This window comes from Pocillopora damicornis, chromosome 1, assembly GCF_964200805.1.
Source record: "Pocillopora damicornis chromosome 1, jaPocDami1.2, whole genome shotgun sequence".
Classification (NCBI taxonomy): domain Eukaryota; kingdom Metazoa; phylum Cnidaria; class Anthozoa; order Scleractinia; family Pocilloporidae; genus Pocillopora; species Pocillopora damicornis.
The window spans coordinates 14,727,379-14,744,814 of record NC_142670.1 but is presented as its reverse complement, the minus strand read 5'-3'; the positions used below and the strand labels follow the sequence as shown (position 1 = coordinate 14,744,814).

The following is a 17,436-nucleotide window of genomic DNA, read 5'->3' as shown; positions in this document are numbered from 1 at the left end:
GTGCCCTGGGAGCGACCAGGCCTGGAGAGCGACAAGACATTCACTTCCGCGATACTTGATACTTTGGTCAGCGGATGACAGCAAACATTTTCAAGATGGCGTTTTTTTGTTGACGAACCTCATAGTAACAAGTTTGATGGCAGATTTTGATGATTATATCGATGGTAAGCGATTGCTATAGGCTTTGATGAAATGACATAAGATAATTCTAACACTTTTATGACCTGTTTGATTTTTCAGCTTTTCGTGACACGGGAACTCCTACAAGACTCGCCGAATGTTCGTCGTGTGGAAGAACTTTTAATCCAACTGCGCTCGTAGGTGTCATAAACCTGTTACAGCGGCTGAATTTGTAACTGTGAATTTATTTTATTATTTTGATATCAGCCTCCAAATTTTGAATTAACTCAGTGTGAAAATATCCTTGTGAAGACATGACTCCTTTAGATTTTGATACCATAATGAAGGATAGGGAAAGTCAATTCTTACTTTAAGTCACGATGATCAATTTAACTGATGTGATTGTATTGATTTTATTCGTTAGGGTAGACATGCGAAAGTTTGTCAAGGGCAGAAGAAGAGAAAGCCGTTTGATTCTTCTAAACAGAGGAATTCTGATGTTCCCAAAGATTTTGTGAAAAAACCAACGAAGACACAGTCAGAATTAGCAGCCGGAGGAAAAAAGGTAACGCCAGTTTCTATCGATAATGAATAGATATTTCATTTCGAATGGAGTGAAAAATCTTAGTACAGTTTTTTGGAAATAATATAGCAAAGTATGGCTCCCTTGTGAGAAAATCAAACATTTTTCTAGTGCCTAAGAACAATTAAGTTTGGTCTCTGCACTAAATGGTGAAAATAGAGAGGAAAATTCATGACAGTAATAGTCATGGCAATATTTGATTATTTCTGTTACTAACATTTAAATTGTACAAGTCATTTTAAAGTTTATCAAAACTATAACAAAATTCTTGAATGTGATTGGTTATCACCAGCCCAGTATGAGCACTAATAGGATAGTGTAATAGGACAGTCAAAGGGGACAGTTAACATGTTATCTCTGTGTAAGTGAACAGAACATGTCATGTGTGTGCACTGTTGTCTCACATTTTTTTTGCTGAGTTAACCATTTTTTTTTTAATTAAACATACAACCAATGTCTATTTTCTTTTGCAAATTTTGTCATAGTTTTGGCTAATTGGTAACAGGACTTCATGTTGTCTAATTCTGTCTGTAATCATACTTGTGATAAACAAATCAGACTCCCTCTTTGTGGTTGTCTGAGTTTGTTAATCACTCTTATGAATACAGACTAAATTGGACTCCTCAGACCTTTTACCATCATTAGTTCACAAGATCTGATAGTCAATTCTCCCCTGCAGCTACAACATGTTTCCTTTTAAATTAGGTACAAGAATTTGGTGTTAGATCAAGAAAACAACTTCTACTTGATATGTTTGAGTATTCTCATTACCTGTTTGCTGGATAATGTATGGATATTGTAGGGAGAAGTGAGATGTTAATCACTTCTGGGAGTTAAAGGGTTAATCAGGTAAATTATGAACTACAAGTATCATCTCAGAAACAAATTTTCTCTTCTCACTCAGTCAAATTGGAGAGAAAAGCATGAAGAATTTGTCAACAATCTCAGAGCTGCTAGGGGTGTGGCTAGTGCCCAGAAGACAGGGGGTCCTCTCCCACCTCCTCCTCCGCCAGCTGCAAACCCAGATTATGTACAGTGTCCACACTGCAGCCGGCGATTTAATGAACATGCTGCTGAGAGGCACATACCATTTTGTAAAGAGCAGAAGAGTCGTTTGGCCAATTCATCTTCAGCAAAATCAGGAAGTTTAGCAAAACGTACACAGGTAAGTGGGTTACTCCAGTGCACGCCTGTACATAGTTAAAATTATTTTGCATAGAATTTGTCATAGTTAACCAATACAAGCGTACTGGGCTCTGTAAGTCAATACTAAAGTGGGTAAGTTTCTAAAGAAACTTTAGTATTGGCGGTGGAGGGTATAACAAGATAATTTGGTGTAATCATGTGAGTTGATAGTGTAACTTGGCCAAAGTAAGTAAAGAGTTTCTAAAGCTGACTTTTTTCAGCTTTGGCCCTTTGTCCAAGCTAATAGAGGAGTTGTATGATGTGGGTGTTTATGAACAGGAAAATGGAGCTACGCTATTGGTGGGAACATGGTAGAGAAAAAAACAAGAAAAATTAATAGAGAAGCTTTTGTTAATAATGTGGAGATTAAGGGTACCGATTTGTTCAAGAGTTTTGCAGCTTTCCAAATTATGTAGGTGTTTGGAAAGGTAGCTGCTGACTGCCATATACTGCCAAGAATAACTTGGGAGATTAAGGTGTCCAGTAACAAGTTTGGATGCAGAGATGAGAGACCTAGAAAAGAGAGACAAAGATGCTGTTGCTTTCCTTGTGTGACATACCTGTCAGCAAACTATGGCTTTCTTTGTGTGACAAACAAGTGGCTTTCAGACCGTGAAAAATTTTATGATCAACCACTCTTCTTAAAGATTTACTTTTAATTTAGCGTGTTCAACATTAAAGTGATTGTTTCTATTTCTCAAAACAGTATAAACCTCCATTACCTGGAAAGAGGACATCTACTGGCTCTGCAAAAACTGTATCATCAGCAGGAAAAACCAGACAAGTTGCTTCAGCAAAAACAAAATCAGATCTTGATTTCTCTTCTCCTGGTCAAAGCTCTGGTAAGGAAAAATGAGTGAGTTCAGATTGCTTGAGGATGTAAACTTTGAGCCTGGAAAGTTTTTGCACAATGTTTCCCTCCATGATAAAGCAGCATTCATCTAGAAAAATGTTCCCTAATTTCTAGGTTATGGCAGCCGACAACCACTTGCCTCTCCTAGTTCCAGAAGAAAACAGGTGCCAAATGCAAGCCCAATGTCAACACGGAAAGGACACAGCTCACCATCGCAGCAGAGAAATAAAGATATGAATGGTAAATATTGTTTAATCAGAAAAAAAGAGTATTAAGAAACATTACTGTAACAAATCATTTGTTTTCATTGTCTCCAGAAATAATCTTTTTTACCCATTTTCTGTGGTTTTAATATTGAATTCAAACCAGTTTGAATTCGTGCAACTGAAGTGATTAACATGTAACTTCTCCCTCAAAAATTCATACATTAACCAGCAAACAGGTAATGAGAATACTTCAACTTATCAGGTATATCTAACAACAAATTTCTTGTAACTAATCTATAAGGAAATATGCAGCTGCTGGAAGGGAGAGTTGACAATCAGATCTTGGGAGTTAAGGTCAAAACTCTGTCCTGGAGACCAAGATATTCACAAAAGTTGTCCATCTCACACAAAGTGCTTTGTAATTGTCTCTTGTCTTAGAAATGTGTTGGCATGACTCTTTGCCTTGTGTATCCCCTGTTTCGATCACTTACATCTTTTTGTGCAAAATCTTTACCTAGGAACATATTCTGGCAGAGCAAGAAGCAGTGAAAGGAATCAACATTTGTTTGATTCTGATGAAGAAACATCGCCTGCCACTCAGATCAGGGAAGCCAGATATGGCCGCCGATCAAGCCAATCAAATGGGAATACAGATAACCCAGGGGGGAGGGGTGGATCAGGTTCAAGGTATTCACGACCTACCTCAGACTACTCGGACGTTTCTGATAGAATCTCGTCATCATCTTCATCAGGCCAAAGAAACAGGTGTGAGTCTGGGATTTTTTATCAGGTTAACCAGATAAGTTGTGTTGTATTTGCATGTCAAAATTTTTTTTTTTGCCAGGCATATCGCGTTACGAGATCCAAGCCCTACATTCTTTGATGATTTTGGGTTCGACAGTAACAGTCCCTCGCCGCCAATGGATCACACCCCTGTCTCGTCTCGAGAGAGACTGCAAGAGACTGCATCCCACTCTACCAGAAGAGGACAAAGAGAAGGGAGCGCGGGGAAAAAGCTGTCAAAATTCTGCCACGAGTGCGGTACAAAATACCCTGTGGAAAATGCCAAGTTCTGCTGTGAATGTGGAATGAGGAGACTTTACATTGATCTTACATAATTGGGTTGGCTATTGGTCAAGTGGCACGTTGATATCACAGGGATCCCAAGTTTTGACCAATTTGTGGCGAGCACAGGATGCTTATGGGAACGAGACCCTGAAAAATTCTGCAAAGCACACGAGACTACTGCTTTGAGTGTAACTCATTGTAACATCAAACCTTCTACTGAGCCTTTACAAGACTAGAGCTACAAATTATTCGGTGATTTACGAATTAAGAGACTTCGTTTCCAGTGGCTTTAACACTTGTCTGAGGGTCTCAATGAGATGATGACTTTCACAGTTAACGGTTAACTTCCTTCCTATGTGATTAAAAGAAAAACAATTTTACGGTTAACTTTTTTTTTACGACTAACGGTTAAAATTTGTCAATTTTCACACCTAACGGCTAAGTGTTAGTCGTTTTACGGCTAATGGTTGACCTCATTGAGGCCCTCTTCTTAACCTTGCCAGTTGAGCAGATAATTGCTAACTCGCGTTCCAAATTAAATAAAGGAGACCTATGGACAGTTGGAGGTACCTTGTGTTAGTAGCTGAAAGTAGACTTACGAATTACTAAAAAAAAAAAAATAACAACAACAATAACTAATACTTCTGGAGACTTTGCCTCAAGTCGGCGTCATTGGTAACTGATCACGTTGCCACTAGTCACTACATCCCTGGCCAAGTGACTTCGCCCTCAAGTGTGGTTACGTCGCTCCCCAAAATTAGCCTCAGTCTTGTTTGAAATGTTAGTGGCATATGACTGGTAATCAACAGCTTCAGTGACCAATTGGGGGCGAGGTTACTTAGTTGGGAATCGATATGGAAATGAGGCGAAGCGACCTGCATTCGTACCGACCGAAGCTGTGATGTAAAACAAGCTATTTCATTATTGGCCGGGTTAAGGTGTTGATAATTATCGACATACACAATCCCTACAACTACTCGGTATATTTTACGTCTTCCTTAAAACTTTTCACTGACCCCATCACAAAACAAATAATGATCTGCTTTTGCATAGTATAATCTACCTTTGTTTTGCTGCACATCTTTGTGTGTGGGAAATATTCAGTGTCTAAATGTGGTGTACCAAGCAAAAATCCAAGATACCTTGTTTTGTTCAGTCCTTCCCGCATAGTAACATCAGTTGTAAGAACATCATCTTTTTTTTTCTTCTTTGGATTTAACGAAGATAAGGATGGTCTTCTTAATTTCATCTGCCCCTGTGTGCATTACATAAACGTACGTGGCTCGATTCCCATAAAGTCTTGTTTTTGGTATTTTGTACTCGTCTATTAAGGTTTGAAACTCATTTCTCGTCAGACCATAAGCATCGTAGTGTGAGAATATGAAACTGGACGTGTACAGCTTTGGAGAGCTCAAACCCATAACATAATCCTCGTATGTCCTTAGCGCTCATACATCAACCAAAACATTAAAACAGTCACAATCGAGGAAATTGTAATTCTTATTAAGAGGGTTAATGGTACTCCTTGACCTGCTACAAATTGAAATGGCTACTACCAGAAGCGTCTTGGAAAGCGTAGTCGTATTTGCTACATGAGTAATCAATGTTTGTGAGTAACTGATTGGCTTAAAATCATGCTGAAGCTGCTTAAGGCAAACAACTACTTATGACTTTTTTAAGGAAAGTGGAAATTAGTTCGATGACTGTAAATGACTGATCTGAGAGTCTGGTTTCTTCCAGAGAGCAGAAAATAACTGTAAGAAGCAGAATAGGTGGCTCAATACCTTGGCGCAAGAATAATCGATTGAGCAGATACTGAGAATGTCACCTGCAGATTCTTTTTGGAAACAGGTTAAAGACGGCAAAGAGAAAAATGGCAATCGAGTTGAGTCATTAAGTTAAGACACCGGTATCAAAACCATATGGTGAGTGAACTTATTGAAAATTCTGAAGAGACCACTTCCCTTAGGGACGAACCATTATTTTTCTGGAGGGGGGTATGAGAAGAGTGAGAAATATTTAAAAAGAATTGCTTGCAGGGTCTGAAAAGAAAAAATAAATTGTTTGCAAACGTGATAGGGTAAAAGAAAATGTTTGCAGAGAAGTCAGGTAAGATATTGGAAAATATTATTACCAAAACTAAAATTAAAAGAAATAAAGTAACAAATTGAAGCATTAGCATGAAAATTAACACAATTTGGGCACTTAAAAGTGGTCACTCTGTATCAAGCGATAACAAATCTGAAAATAGCTGAATATTTCATGAAAAAATGGGAATTTAAATCTCAACGTTACTTGTCAACATTTTGTCCTACAACAAAACTTCATATATCAGGTTTGTTTCTCAAAACTGTATTAAACAAATAATATTCTTCAATATTGGCTATACAGTGGAACCCCTCTAAACCGGACCCTCATTAAACCGGAACCCTCTCTTTACCAGACCTTTTTTTCGGCCTCAAAATCTCTGTCAAACAGTTTCTCTATTTTTAACCTCGGTAAACCGGAACCCCTCACTTCCGGAAACCGGACGCTTTCTTCAGTCCGTAATCACTTGCTGACAAAGAAATTGACCTCGTTAAACCGGATGCAAAATTTTTAAGCTTGCCGCCAAAATCAAATCACACCTTTTTAAACGTGATTAATAGTGGTAATTGAACTGAGTGGAGTGCAATTTGGGCTGAAATCATACGCGTGATTTCAAAATCGAACTCGCGCTGCGCACTCGTTCGATTTGAAATCACAAGTATGATTTCAGACCAAAATTTGCCACATGATACTCTTTGTCTTTCATTTTCCTGCAATTTGATTGGTTATTTTAAACAAGCCTTGAAATCTGATTGGTTGTTTTGTTTTAAGTGTAGCTTTCTCATTGGCTAGAAAAAGATGGGATTTAGAGCAAAAAATGGTGCGATTCGTGAATAAATCGCACCAATTAGAGCCAATCAGATTACAGGGACCACCACTGATTTCAAAATGGATGTAATAAAAATTGAAATTGTACTCATGCAGCTGTGAAATCCCAATCGGAAGTGAGAAACGTGCATTGGCTAATTACTCATTGTTCTATCGGTACTGAAGCATAAAATCTTAAAATTCAACCGAAAGAAAAATAGTTGAACAACGTAGTAATCAGATGCAGTTAACATTGGATTCCTTTTTCCAAAAGCATCTTGAAATTTGGACAGAGAGTCGTGAACATTCCATGTTTGAATGATTTAAAAGCAGCAATCATAATACCCTGTATGTAACACTGAATTTTCTTGTTATTAAATAGAATGACGTTGAAAAGCTTTCTTGTGATCCATGTTGTTTGTTCCTTTACTGATGCGCCGTATTAGTACTCGTGTACCATGTACTGGTACTTAAAATCAGCCATGCAATATGCGGCATAAAATTTCCTCATGGGTAAAACCTCAATACACTAGACACCCCTCTAAGCCGTACGTTTCCTCCGGTCCCAAGGGTGTCCAGTTTAGAGAGGTTCCACCGCTGTATTTATCATTGCTACTTAATACATATTTCATAGCTCAATGAGGCAATGGTAATATTTAGCACAAAAGAAAAGAACACTGGTTCAATAACGTCGCTTGACTGTTGGTAAATCGCAAATGGTGTCACTGGAATAGTCCGCTATACTGGAATAGCCGACAATTCCGACAACCACCCGACTCGCAAACTCGTCATTAGTCGGCTCCTTGGGCGTAACTCTGGCCGGCAGGATTTAGGCTCAACCCACTTTTAGATGGTCAGTAAAGAGTGCTGGGAAACTTATAGGCGTACTGATTGGCTGCTTCAATGACGTCGGCCTGACCACGATTTCATAAATCAGTTGCCGATTCAGTCTCCTCTCGCAATCTTTTGCTACCGCCATCTTAAATTTTTACAAGGCTCCCGTTCCTTCAATTGATACCCTCGCAGGAGGAAGATCAAAGTAAGTCTGCTCGCACATCATTCTTTATAATCATGTTTCTACGTTTACAAGATATAACAATTAGGTGTCCAATTATTAGGCTAAGCGTGGAAATATAAATAGAGAATAATACATGGGCGCGCGTAGACAGAATTTCTCTTCGAGTGTTTAACTCAATAGCTCACGAGTGAGATGTTAAGTTGAACATGAGAAGAGAAATTCCTTATCTACAAGCAACCATATATTATTTTGTTTATCATATAAACACAATGGCCCTTTACTCACAAGGAGAGCCAACTTCATTAATGGATGGAAATAAATGAATTGACAATCCCCAAATAACAATCGTAGAGTGCGTTGGCGCTAACTCTCAGGATGGAAAAATGCGTCGAGTCACGATTAAAAAAACAACACTGGTCGTAATTTTCAATTTACAAATTCTCATTTATTGACTTTGTCCTTACCGAAAGAAGAAGTCTTTCAGGTAAACGGCCAGAATCGGCCAGTGGCAAATCTTTCAGTTGTCGCTTTTCATTCTCAGCCGCGAGAAATGACAACACCAAAGCCAGTGAATACGTAACTTTCGGTTTTTTTTTTTTCATATATTGGTTTTTCCCCTTCTACAAAAGTTTGAACCTCACTTTCTATCAGCGATACGGATTTTTCAGAGTTTTAGCCGCAACAATGAGAAAGTTCCGACTAACTACCTTGTATTAAGAATCGTGAACGCTTTGCCGTTCATTCATCAACCTGACCGAGTGGCGCCAAAGGCGAGTGACGTGTCAGCAGCTGATTGGCTATATCAACACACGTGAAAGAATACGATATTTTTTCACGTGTGTTGTTACGGCTTTTCTTCGGGCCATAAATCCCTGTATAACACCGCAATTTATGTGATAAATCAATTTTTTTTATCACGCCCTTGTTTATTCCTTCGCAAGATTGTGTCGTCGATTCGGTTCGTTTTTTTTAACCATGGCAATGTGTTTTATACTGAGAGTGCTAGGCAGTCTCATGAGATGTGCCTTAATGGTATCCTCTCTCATTTTCGACGTGTTCTGTTTAAGATAAAGGAGCGAGATTAATTTACTTTTCTCTCAGCTGGCAGTAGTATGTTCAATCGATCGATACTCGTCGCAAGACCCGGTAAATATTATATGTGAGTAAAGAGATGTCCCAAAAGCATTGTTTAATAGAAGAGTTTGTGTCTGAACTTTCAGAATTGAAAAATACAACACTGCGCAATTTTCTGGCCGTGAAGTCAAATAAAGAACGATTTGAGCATGATTAATGAGACTTCATGGCTTTCATTTGGTGAAAAATTTGCATATTCACTTTGAAATGCGACTGCATACTTAATTGCACACGTGCGACAAATTTATCTTGATTAACTCTTTGACACCTGCGTGTAGTTCGCGTCAAAGAAACATCGATACTTGTCCTAAAATTATCATTCAAACTTTTCATTGTGGGGAAAAGTGTCGGTAACAACTCAACGTTATCAGATAATGCATCATATAAATTGGAGGCAAATCTTTAGATTTTTGACTCCCAGGAGTGATCGGTATGTAAATTATTCTTACATTTTCAAAAGCAGACAGATAACAAGATTGAAGAAAATTATTAACAAGGTGGGCTTGATGTAACTCCAAATTTCTCAGGACTAGTCAGCACAGAAATTGTATTAAAAATGGATGTAATTTCCATTTTATCTTCGACTAATATTGTATTTGGAATCTTTTTCTTAATCCAGTTGATGCATGTTCTATAATATAATATAACAGTGACGTCCTCACGTCACGTTTTGGGCTTAAACACAGTAGCAACAACGTGGTGAATGACAATATGTCTTTTAAATCCATGTATGTGTTTGTTAAATCAGTTAAAATATTTTTCCTGACCCTGATACAGACGCTCTCTTTTTTTTACTCTGCATAGATAATAGGGGCTCGTGGAGTGAATAACAGAGTGCTCATAATTCACCGGCACAAGAAAACGAGCTATTAAACCAATTGCAGCCTCTAAATGTTGTGGTTGATATAGGAGTGCAAATGGGTTCCGACTATTATATTAAAGGTCTGAGATCTCTAAAGCTGTACACGTCCAGTTCCAAATTCTCACACCACAATGGTTATAGTCTGACGAAAAATGAGTTTCACAAACAAGATGAACGATTTCAACATACCATAAGCAAGACGTTATGTGTCGAGTGTTTTTTTGTAATTTGCGCAGGGGCAGATTTCATCAAGGAATATGCTTATTTTCGATAGATCCAAAGAACAAAAATACGATGTTCTTGTGGCTGAAGTCATTACCCAGCGAGGACTGAACCCAGAAAGGTAAGGTTTCTCGGATTTGTTTGGCATACACTAGCTATTCAAGCTTGCGCAGCTGTGCCTTTTTTTTAGTGAACATGAAACGGGAAGTCTTTACTTCCACTTCAACACGAGAGGCACTTTATTCGCAGCCGAGTGTGTAAAACATTTCTACGTCTTCTGTGATCTACTTCTAAAAGGACCCACGGCAAGATAGAATCTAAAAAAATTGTCAACAGCTGTCATCTGCACGTCTGTCCTTCAAAATGCGAGCGTATAAAATATTAAATTTTAACCATTCGGCAGCCGCGACTGTTTTTCCAAATTATTTTAGGGAATCTCACTCTGACAGGCTAGGGAACTTGATCTGCCATTTTCTACAATCGTTTTCCCACACAGAGTAATTTGCAGCAAAACCCAGGTAGACGATACTATACATAAGCACTGAGATCATTACTTGTTTGTAGATTTGGATCAATGAAAGTTGAAAAGTAGGAGGTAAAATACGTTGAGCGGTTATAAGGATTGGGTATGTCGATAGGATAAAAGGAAATTATTCCTAATAGTGTTTGCCACAAAATTCGTGGCTAAAACTTTTCTGATTCTTTTTCTTTTTTTGTCTCTACAGGCTGCTGGCAGTTGCTGTTGGTACTTCGGTTGTTGTGTCAGGTGCACTTTATTGGTGGGTCTATGAAGAAAGTCACCACGACTTTGAAGACATTACCATTAGTTACATGATTCGGCAGCTCATTGACGCAAATAATCTGATTGTGACTTCCAGAGGGGAAATTTCCTTTATCCACGATAATCACGTGACCGTGCTGAGCAGCCCACCTGAGGATAATAACGAGGATACTAACGCAGAAAATGCTGTGGAGAGGGAATAGGTGGACTTTTTTCGGGGTAATGATATGGATTCCAGTGGCAACGGTGGTCTTTATAAAACGGACTGCCAATGAGGGAGAATCATAAGAATATAGTAGAGCCTTATAAGGGGACTAAGTCATTTCTTTCGTGACAGAACCAAAATCCTCCTTAGAATAGGGGTGCTTAATAATAACAAGGGCAAATTAAAGGGGAGCACTTATTAAAGAGAAGGAGCTTAATGGAACGAGAGCGCTAAATCAAATCATAATTGTACTTAAAAGAGCCTGATCATTCTCAGATACCTTAAATCTGTATTCTTCATTTCTGAATGAGCAATTTTTACCTTTTTATTGTTACTTAAATTTGTCATAATCTTTTACAAACCTTTTAAGTTCATTTTAGAGTCACCAGTGTGTGATTGCAATGTATTTTGAGAGGGTATACGGCGAATTTCTTTTCAAGGCGGCTTACTAGAGGTCTCAGTTGCAATAAATCGCATTCCCCTCGCGTGCCACGTAAGCAAATGCGCGCTAGCAAATATTACCCGAGTGATCAAGGAAAACCCCGAAAGAAAAAATTAGCGCTAATGTCGTGGCCCCTAACGTTTTGCACAATTATTTTGTCCTTTCCTTGAGTCAAGTACTCAAAATTTTCTAGCCTTTCCACCTTTCAGCCAATGTTTGGTGTCGTCCAAATAAAAAGTGGTGTTTCGTTCTTGGATGACCACTTTCGTGGCAATAGCCTAAAACATAAAAAAACATCTTCATCTCCTTTCTCTCAATAGAGTTAATTCTCATGTAATTAATTGGTAAAGTTTCCATTTTGGCCTTCGAGTTTGTTTAGAAAATATCAACGAGATTTTTTGCGGTAAATGGTTGCGCAAGTATGAAAATACGCGAAATTCCAACGAAGTTCTGACTAAGTGAGATGTTCGTGACAGCAGTTCACAATGCGTGCGCACTCAACATGATTTGGTTTTCCCCAGAGTACAGTTGTATGGAGAAATACGCATGCTTAAAAGGGAAAACGTAGTAACCCTTTGCCGATCTCAAACTTTTCAAAATCTTCCGATTCGATATGCTAATTTAAAATCGTTTTTGATTACAACTTCGTTCTCAGGGTCTCTCTTCCTCCCTTCCTTTGCAGCGAGAGACGAGGAGAGACCCTGGGAACGGGGTTGTTTGCATTATTCCAGGAGACATACCACGAAAGTTGTGTTAATAACATGGTTTTGGTAACCAGAATGAAGCAAATGACAACAGAGCAAAGGGTAAAGTTTCTAAAGAAACTGTAGTACTGCGTCGGTGGTAAATTAAGGTACAACAGTAGTATCAACCGAGTTGATAACGTAAATTGCGCGTTAGCCCTTCGTCTATCGCTCTGACGAAGGGCAGATGCTCGAAACGTCAGCTTTTAAAATCTTTACGGTGCCGAATTTACGTTACTAACTCAGCAGATAATATAAAATTACCTGATTACAAAAGAATGCGTTTTTGTGCTCCAAAATCTGCTGGCTAATTTAATAGATTCATTCTACCTAAAATTTATTGCTCGTTCCTTTGTCATTTCCATTGGAAAACTTTGGAACTCATTTGTTTCAGTGGATTAAGTTTTGAAATATTCCAGGTCATAGCGGTGAGGTACGTTCAGTTTTTGGCGATGTTTACTAACTATTGGAGAATACCATGATTTTCGCCGTAAACAACTTCGAATCTTTCTCCAACATCCACCAGTCTACCCGCGTCTATCAGTTGCTGAATCATAAACCCGGTGGTGATGTCTTGGAATTCGACGGGCTCTCGGTATTTGACGGCAATGGTCGCGATTATGATTACGCAAACTGCAGCAGCAATGATTCCCAAGGAAGGATGAAAGATATACAGTACTGCGCTCACCAAAAATGAGCAGAACACAATTAGACCAATCCTGCGAGAAAAAAGCGAAGACAATGCTCGCTGAAAAGAAAACAAAATGAAGCAGTTTTGTTCGTTGCATAAATTATAACATACAAAGTATAAATAAAATAAGAATAACGTGTCACTTTTAAACGGTTACCCTCTCAAGTAAAAGCCAATCGAAGAGGACACCTCAGCCACGATAACATTATACTTCTTCGCTCTTGATGTAGAGAACAGAAAAATGGTCTTGTTCATGCAGCCTCCCCCCTCCGCGGACGGCACGGAAATAGACACAGCTTCTGACCCGTGTTGTCGATATTCTGGTACCTTGTACGCGTCCATCAATTTGTGGAACTGTACCTTCGTCAAGCCACAGGCCTCATGGAACGATAAAGAGAACTTTCGTTGATGAAGCTGTAACTGACTGAGACTCCTCCTATAGTTGTCAAAGGCCTTAACTGCATGGTGGTATTTCAAAGAGTTCTCCATGATCTACGCATAAAGAAAAGAGAAAGTGATTTTGAGAGGCATTAAAAACTTACTAATTGTAGTTTGATTAGAACTCTACTCGAGGTGAAAGGGAAGAGAGAGAGATTATTTGGTACCGTAAAGAGTGTCTAAAGCTACCATTTTGAGCGAACGACCTTGGCTACGTTACGGAATCTGTGAAGATTTCTCTCCGACTCTTAATCTGTCCCAGGCATTGACTGCCGTCTTGCCTGCACAGTTGAGCTGAGTACAACTTCTCAGGCAAGCCAGCTGTTGTCGGCAATGAAAAAGTTATGTGAACATTATCTGCGGTGGCCGGTGAGAAAAACCATGACATAACAACTCCATTTTTCCCACAATTCTGTATTAACAGATGGAATTGTGCTCATTCAGTGCCAATTTTATTATGTTGCCGATCTATCGTAGATGCGTCTGGGACCGAGTGGAACAGATGACCGAGTGCTGTCAGTTGCCATTGAGGACTACGTCCTAAGTATCACTGCGGCAATCGGAGAACCAAAATGCATTGCATTCTCAGCATTTTCTGTGTTACGGGGTCCTTTAGTATGAAGGGCGGATAACGCTATCCGAAAGATAAATCCCTATCCAGTGGATAGCGTTATCCATGCTTCGAACAACCGGTGCCAGAAAAGGAAACAGGGTAATTTAGCATTATCAACTGAGTTGATAATTAACAATTGGTTCCTACGTCAGCGTGCGTTCATCGAGATATGAAGCACGCGGGAAGTTTGGAGAGCGCGAAAGATGCGTGAGAGTTGCTCGAGGCGTAGCCGAGAGCAACTCTAGCTTCTTGATTCTAACAAGACTTCTTCTGTGATAAGAAGAAGTAACTTCTCTATCCAATAAGTTTGCTTTTGCCAAATCGATAAATGCAAATTTTTTGTATATTCATTAAATTGAACGGTTGTAATGATCATCCGAATTGAGTTTTAACGAAAAATGTTTACTGCTTTGGCCATAGGCGGTTCAAATTTCGTTTAGTTCTATTTTATAAAGAAAAAAGTAAAATTGTCTCAGCCTTTATTATTATTAGAACTATTTCTCTAGTCGCAAGATGCTAGCCATCGACTAATGTAAACGCAAATATCTTCAGAGTCCTAGACGGGGAATCCCCGAATAGTGGAACTGATTATTATGTAAGAGCTCATCATGATCCAACTCTCGTGATTACTTTTATTCTCGCGGTGCAGAAAGCAGGGATAAAATAATCGTTATAAAATGTTTCGCTTCAGCTTACTGCTACACATTGGTAGTCTAAACAGAAAAATGTTTGTTTAATCGCCCTCTTACAAAGTCATTTCAATATCAGCGCCACCTTTAATTGCATTTCTTGGTGACCTGCGAAAAGAATATTCTCGCGCTCTAGATCGCAAGTGCCCTTATCGGTCGTCTTTATCAAAGCATTTGGATGAAGATCGTTGCTTCGAAAGATCTGTACGAAGTACATTAATATGATTAACCCGAAGTAAGCTTTGAAATTAGATTAACGCCTTTAGCCAACAACTACAATTTGATGACTTTACACCTCAGGTCGAGATATTTCCAACCCGGAGTATTTGGAAAAATAAAAGGGCCTCCGTGCCTTAGGATAGTTGAAGAATAATGTCTAGAAAGCTAATACACCAGTGTTTTCCTTTCGATTATCACGCAATCCCATTATGTGTGCGGACACGCCAAGGTCAACGATTGTAATTTTGTAAAGGAAAGACGCGACAAAAAGGATTTTGTGCAGAGTAACTGGGCAGTTACAACAACTACAAGGCACAGAAAATACAAGTGAAATGAAAATGTTCTAAAAGGAACACACTCCTTGCCCTGCCACCGAAGAAAACGCGTGACAGAACAAGCCGCTTGGGATTTAACACAACACTGATTGCCAACATCCACGTGGGTTTCAAATCCGACGACAAATCTTTTGCTTCAGTACAAAATACTTTCACTGAATTGGGCGACATATCTAGGTTACCCGAAAACAGCATCATTTAAAGGTTACGTTTCATCATTTCAGCATCATACAAAGGTTACGTTTTGACGAGTGTACTTAGGCGTAATGTATTAACTCCAAAGAGCTTAACTTGCCGACGTCGGCAGGCTAATTTGAATCTACAATACTTATGACATTTGCAATTTCGTCTCACTCGTCGGCACAGTTGAGCGTCATTCTTTCGCTCTGACAAAGGGCTAACACTCAAAACGTCAGATCACAAACTTTCAATACGGTGGCTAATTTACATTATCGCTGAACTCATTTGAAAGCATTATTAATCGCCATGTTCTGAAAACGTATTTCTTACTCAGAAATCATCGGTAGAACTTCTTAAAAATTTTTAATAATGAATTGTCACGTTTCGATTGCGAAATAATCTATGGAACGTTAACTTGTTTGATTTGTCTTTCTCAAAAGCTCAATTTCTTTCCTGTAACCACTCAATTTTTGAAAACGAAGATAATAAATAAATAGTAACTGACATATCAACATTTCGTACGCATCGACTTTCACAAAGCACCTGGATTTGTTAACATCTAATTCAATAAAATATGTTTCTTTAGTTATCTCGTTGCAGTGCTGTTATCACAATTACATCGCTACTGTTCCTACTTTTAGTCTCTTGAGGGCAGGGGAATTGAGGGCTCGTGGGATGGACTTTCGGAAACCTAGGTTAGTGTTTATGCCAGTATCCGCCAGAAGTTTCGCATTGTTCACACAACAGGATATCGGTCAGCTTAGGAAAGGGCTTGAACGTTATTATAAATGATGTATTTCTTTTACTAAAATACGATGGAACTACGATTGTAGGACTTTCAAACGGTACGGAGCATGAGGCCGACGACATTGAAGAGTAAAATATCCTCGATGCCGACGATCGAAACGTTACAGCTACATCCTTTGGAAAGGATTGTATAGAAATATCCAATATATATGTATTATTCTTGAAGCTAACATTATTTGGCGCTCCGGCCTCGGAATACGTTCGTCCTTTCTTCTAGATTTTTACTTTCTCCGCTATACTTGCCGACGTGTCTTAATGGGGACAGTCTTTGGCAGCCAAATCGTACTTGCAATTCCCAAAAAATGGTCAAGGAGAACTTGCTAGGCGCTAAGGTCGGTTATTTCTAATTTTAAATACAGCTATGAACCAGAAAATGCAAAAAAAATATTTCGTACCTTAGCGCTAAAAAGTTTCCGTTGATATCAGTTCCTACATTAACTTCGGAAAACTTATGGGACTTTACCTTCAATAGTTTGTTCCGCCAACCCTTTGAAGAAGCTTTTATGAAAGACAGTTAAGTATGGTGCTATTTCACTTATCAAACGGCACTTGAATCTCTCCTGTGATTAAACACTGTTTACCTCCACGCTTTATTTCAATATGCAAAGTAACTGTGACGGAAGATTCCAACCAGGAACAGAACAATTTCCGAGAAAACAAGTGGATGTGCCTGGACTTTGCCATGACAGTGGAATGAGATAGCTGTTTTTGTTATCGTAAAAAAGGAAAAAAAGTGGATTTCCGGTAAGCGATGAGTTTTGATAAGTTAATTATATAAACAACTTCACTTGGGCTTCCCCCCATGACGGGGGTGTTACTAAACGGAGCAACACAGTGAAACGGAGTAACGAAAACGAGAAAGAAAACGAGTAGCGGCACTATACTCGTGAAATTCCGTGACTTTTTTGAAGCTTCCGAAGCAGTCCCACGAGGTAAAATCTTAAACACTTAGTAATTTTCTTCAGTTCTTTTAATTGCTCCTCACCTTGAACACGCAAATTTTCGTCCTAAAACCTCTTTCTAGCATTTATTCCAAGCATCGCTGAACAAAAAAAAGTAGTGTTTTGTTGCAAACCAAACAACATTGTGATCCCGTTTCAATTTTTTACGATCAGACGTGAAATGCGAGCTCAAGGAGAAGTTAAGG

General features: G+C 38.9%; 3 protein-coding genes across 3 annotated transcripts; 2 read left to right on the top strand and 1 right to left on the bottom strand.

Annotated features, from left to right (window-relative positions):
• The first annotated feature begins 19 nt into the window (after positions 1–19).
• LOC113666604 (uncharacterized) lies at positions 20–4,574 on the top strand. Its single transcript, XM_027182392.2, has 8 exons — positions 20–164; positions 241–317; positions 545–685; positions 1,608–1,868; positions 2,595–2,730; positions 2,856–2,981; positions 3,466–3,712; positions 3,792–4,574. The coding sequence occupies exons 1-8, from the start codon at positions 137–139 to the stop codon at positions 4,063–4,065; spliced, it is 1,290 nt and encodes a 429-aa protein (XP_027038193.2). The 5' UTR covers positions 20–136; the 3' UTR covers positions 4,066–4,574.
• Positions 4,575–7,556: 2,982 nt separating this feature from the next.
• Positions 7,557–11,330, top strand: LOC149052234 (uncharacterized). Its single transcript, XM_089180462.1, has 4 exons — positions 7,557–7,615; positions 7,848–7,949; positions 10,199–10,268; positions 10,876–11,330. The coding sequence occupies exons 1-4, from the start codon at positions 7,557–7,559 to the stop codon at positions 11,128–11,130; spliced, it is 486 nt and encodes a 161-aa protein (XP_089036588.1). The 3' UTR covers positions 11,131–11,330.
• An 863-nt stretch (positions 11,331–12,193) lies between these two features.
• LOC149052233 (uncharacterized) lies at positions 12,194–17,373 on the bottom strand. Its single transcript, XM_089187861.1, has 3 exons — positions 16,753–17,373; positions 13,166–13,500; positions 12,194–13,036 (listed from the first exon to the last, which is right to left on the bottom strand). Exons 2-3 carry the CDS (start codon positions 13,495–13,497, stop codon positions 12,781–12,783), a joined length of 588 nt encoding a protein of 195 aa, XP_089043987.1. The 5' UTR covers positions 13,498–13,500; positions 16,753–17,373; the 3' UTR covers positions 12,194–12,780.
• Positions 17,374–17,436: the final 63 nt, after the last annotated feature.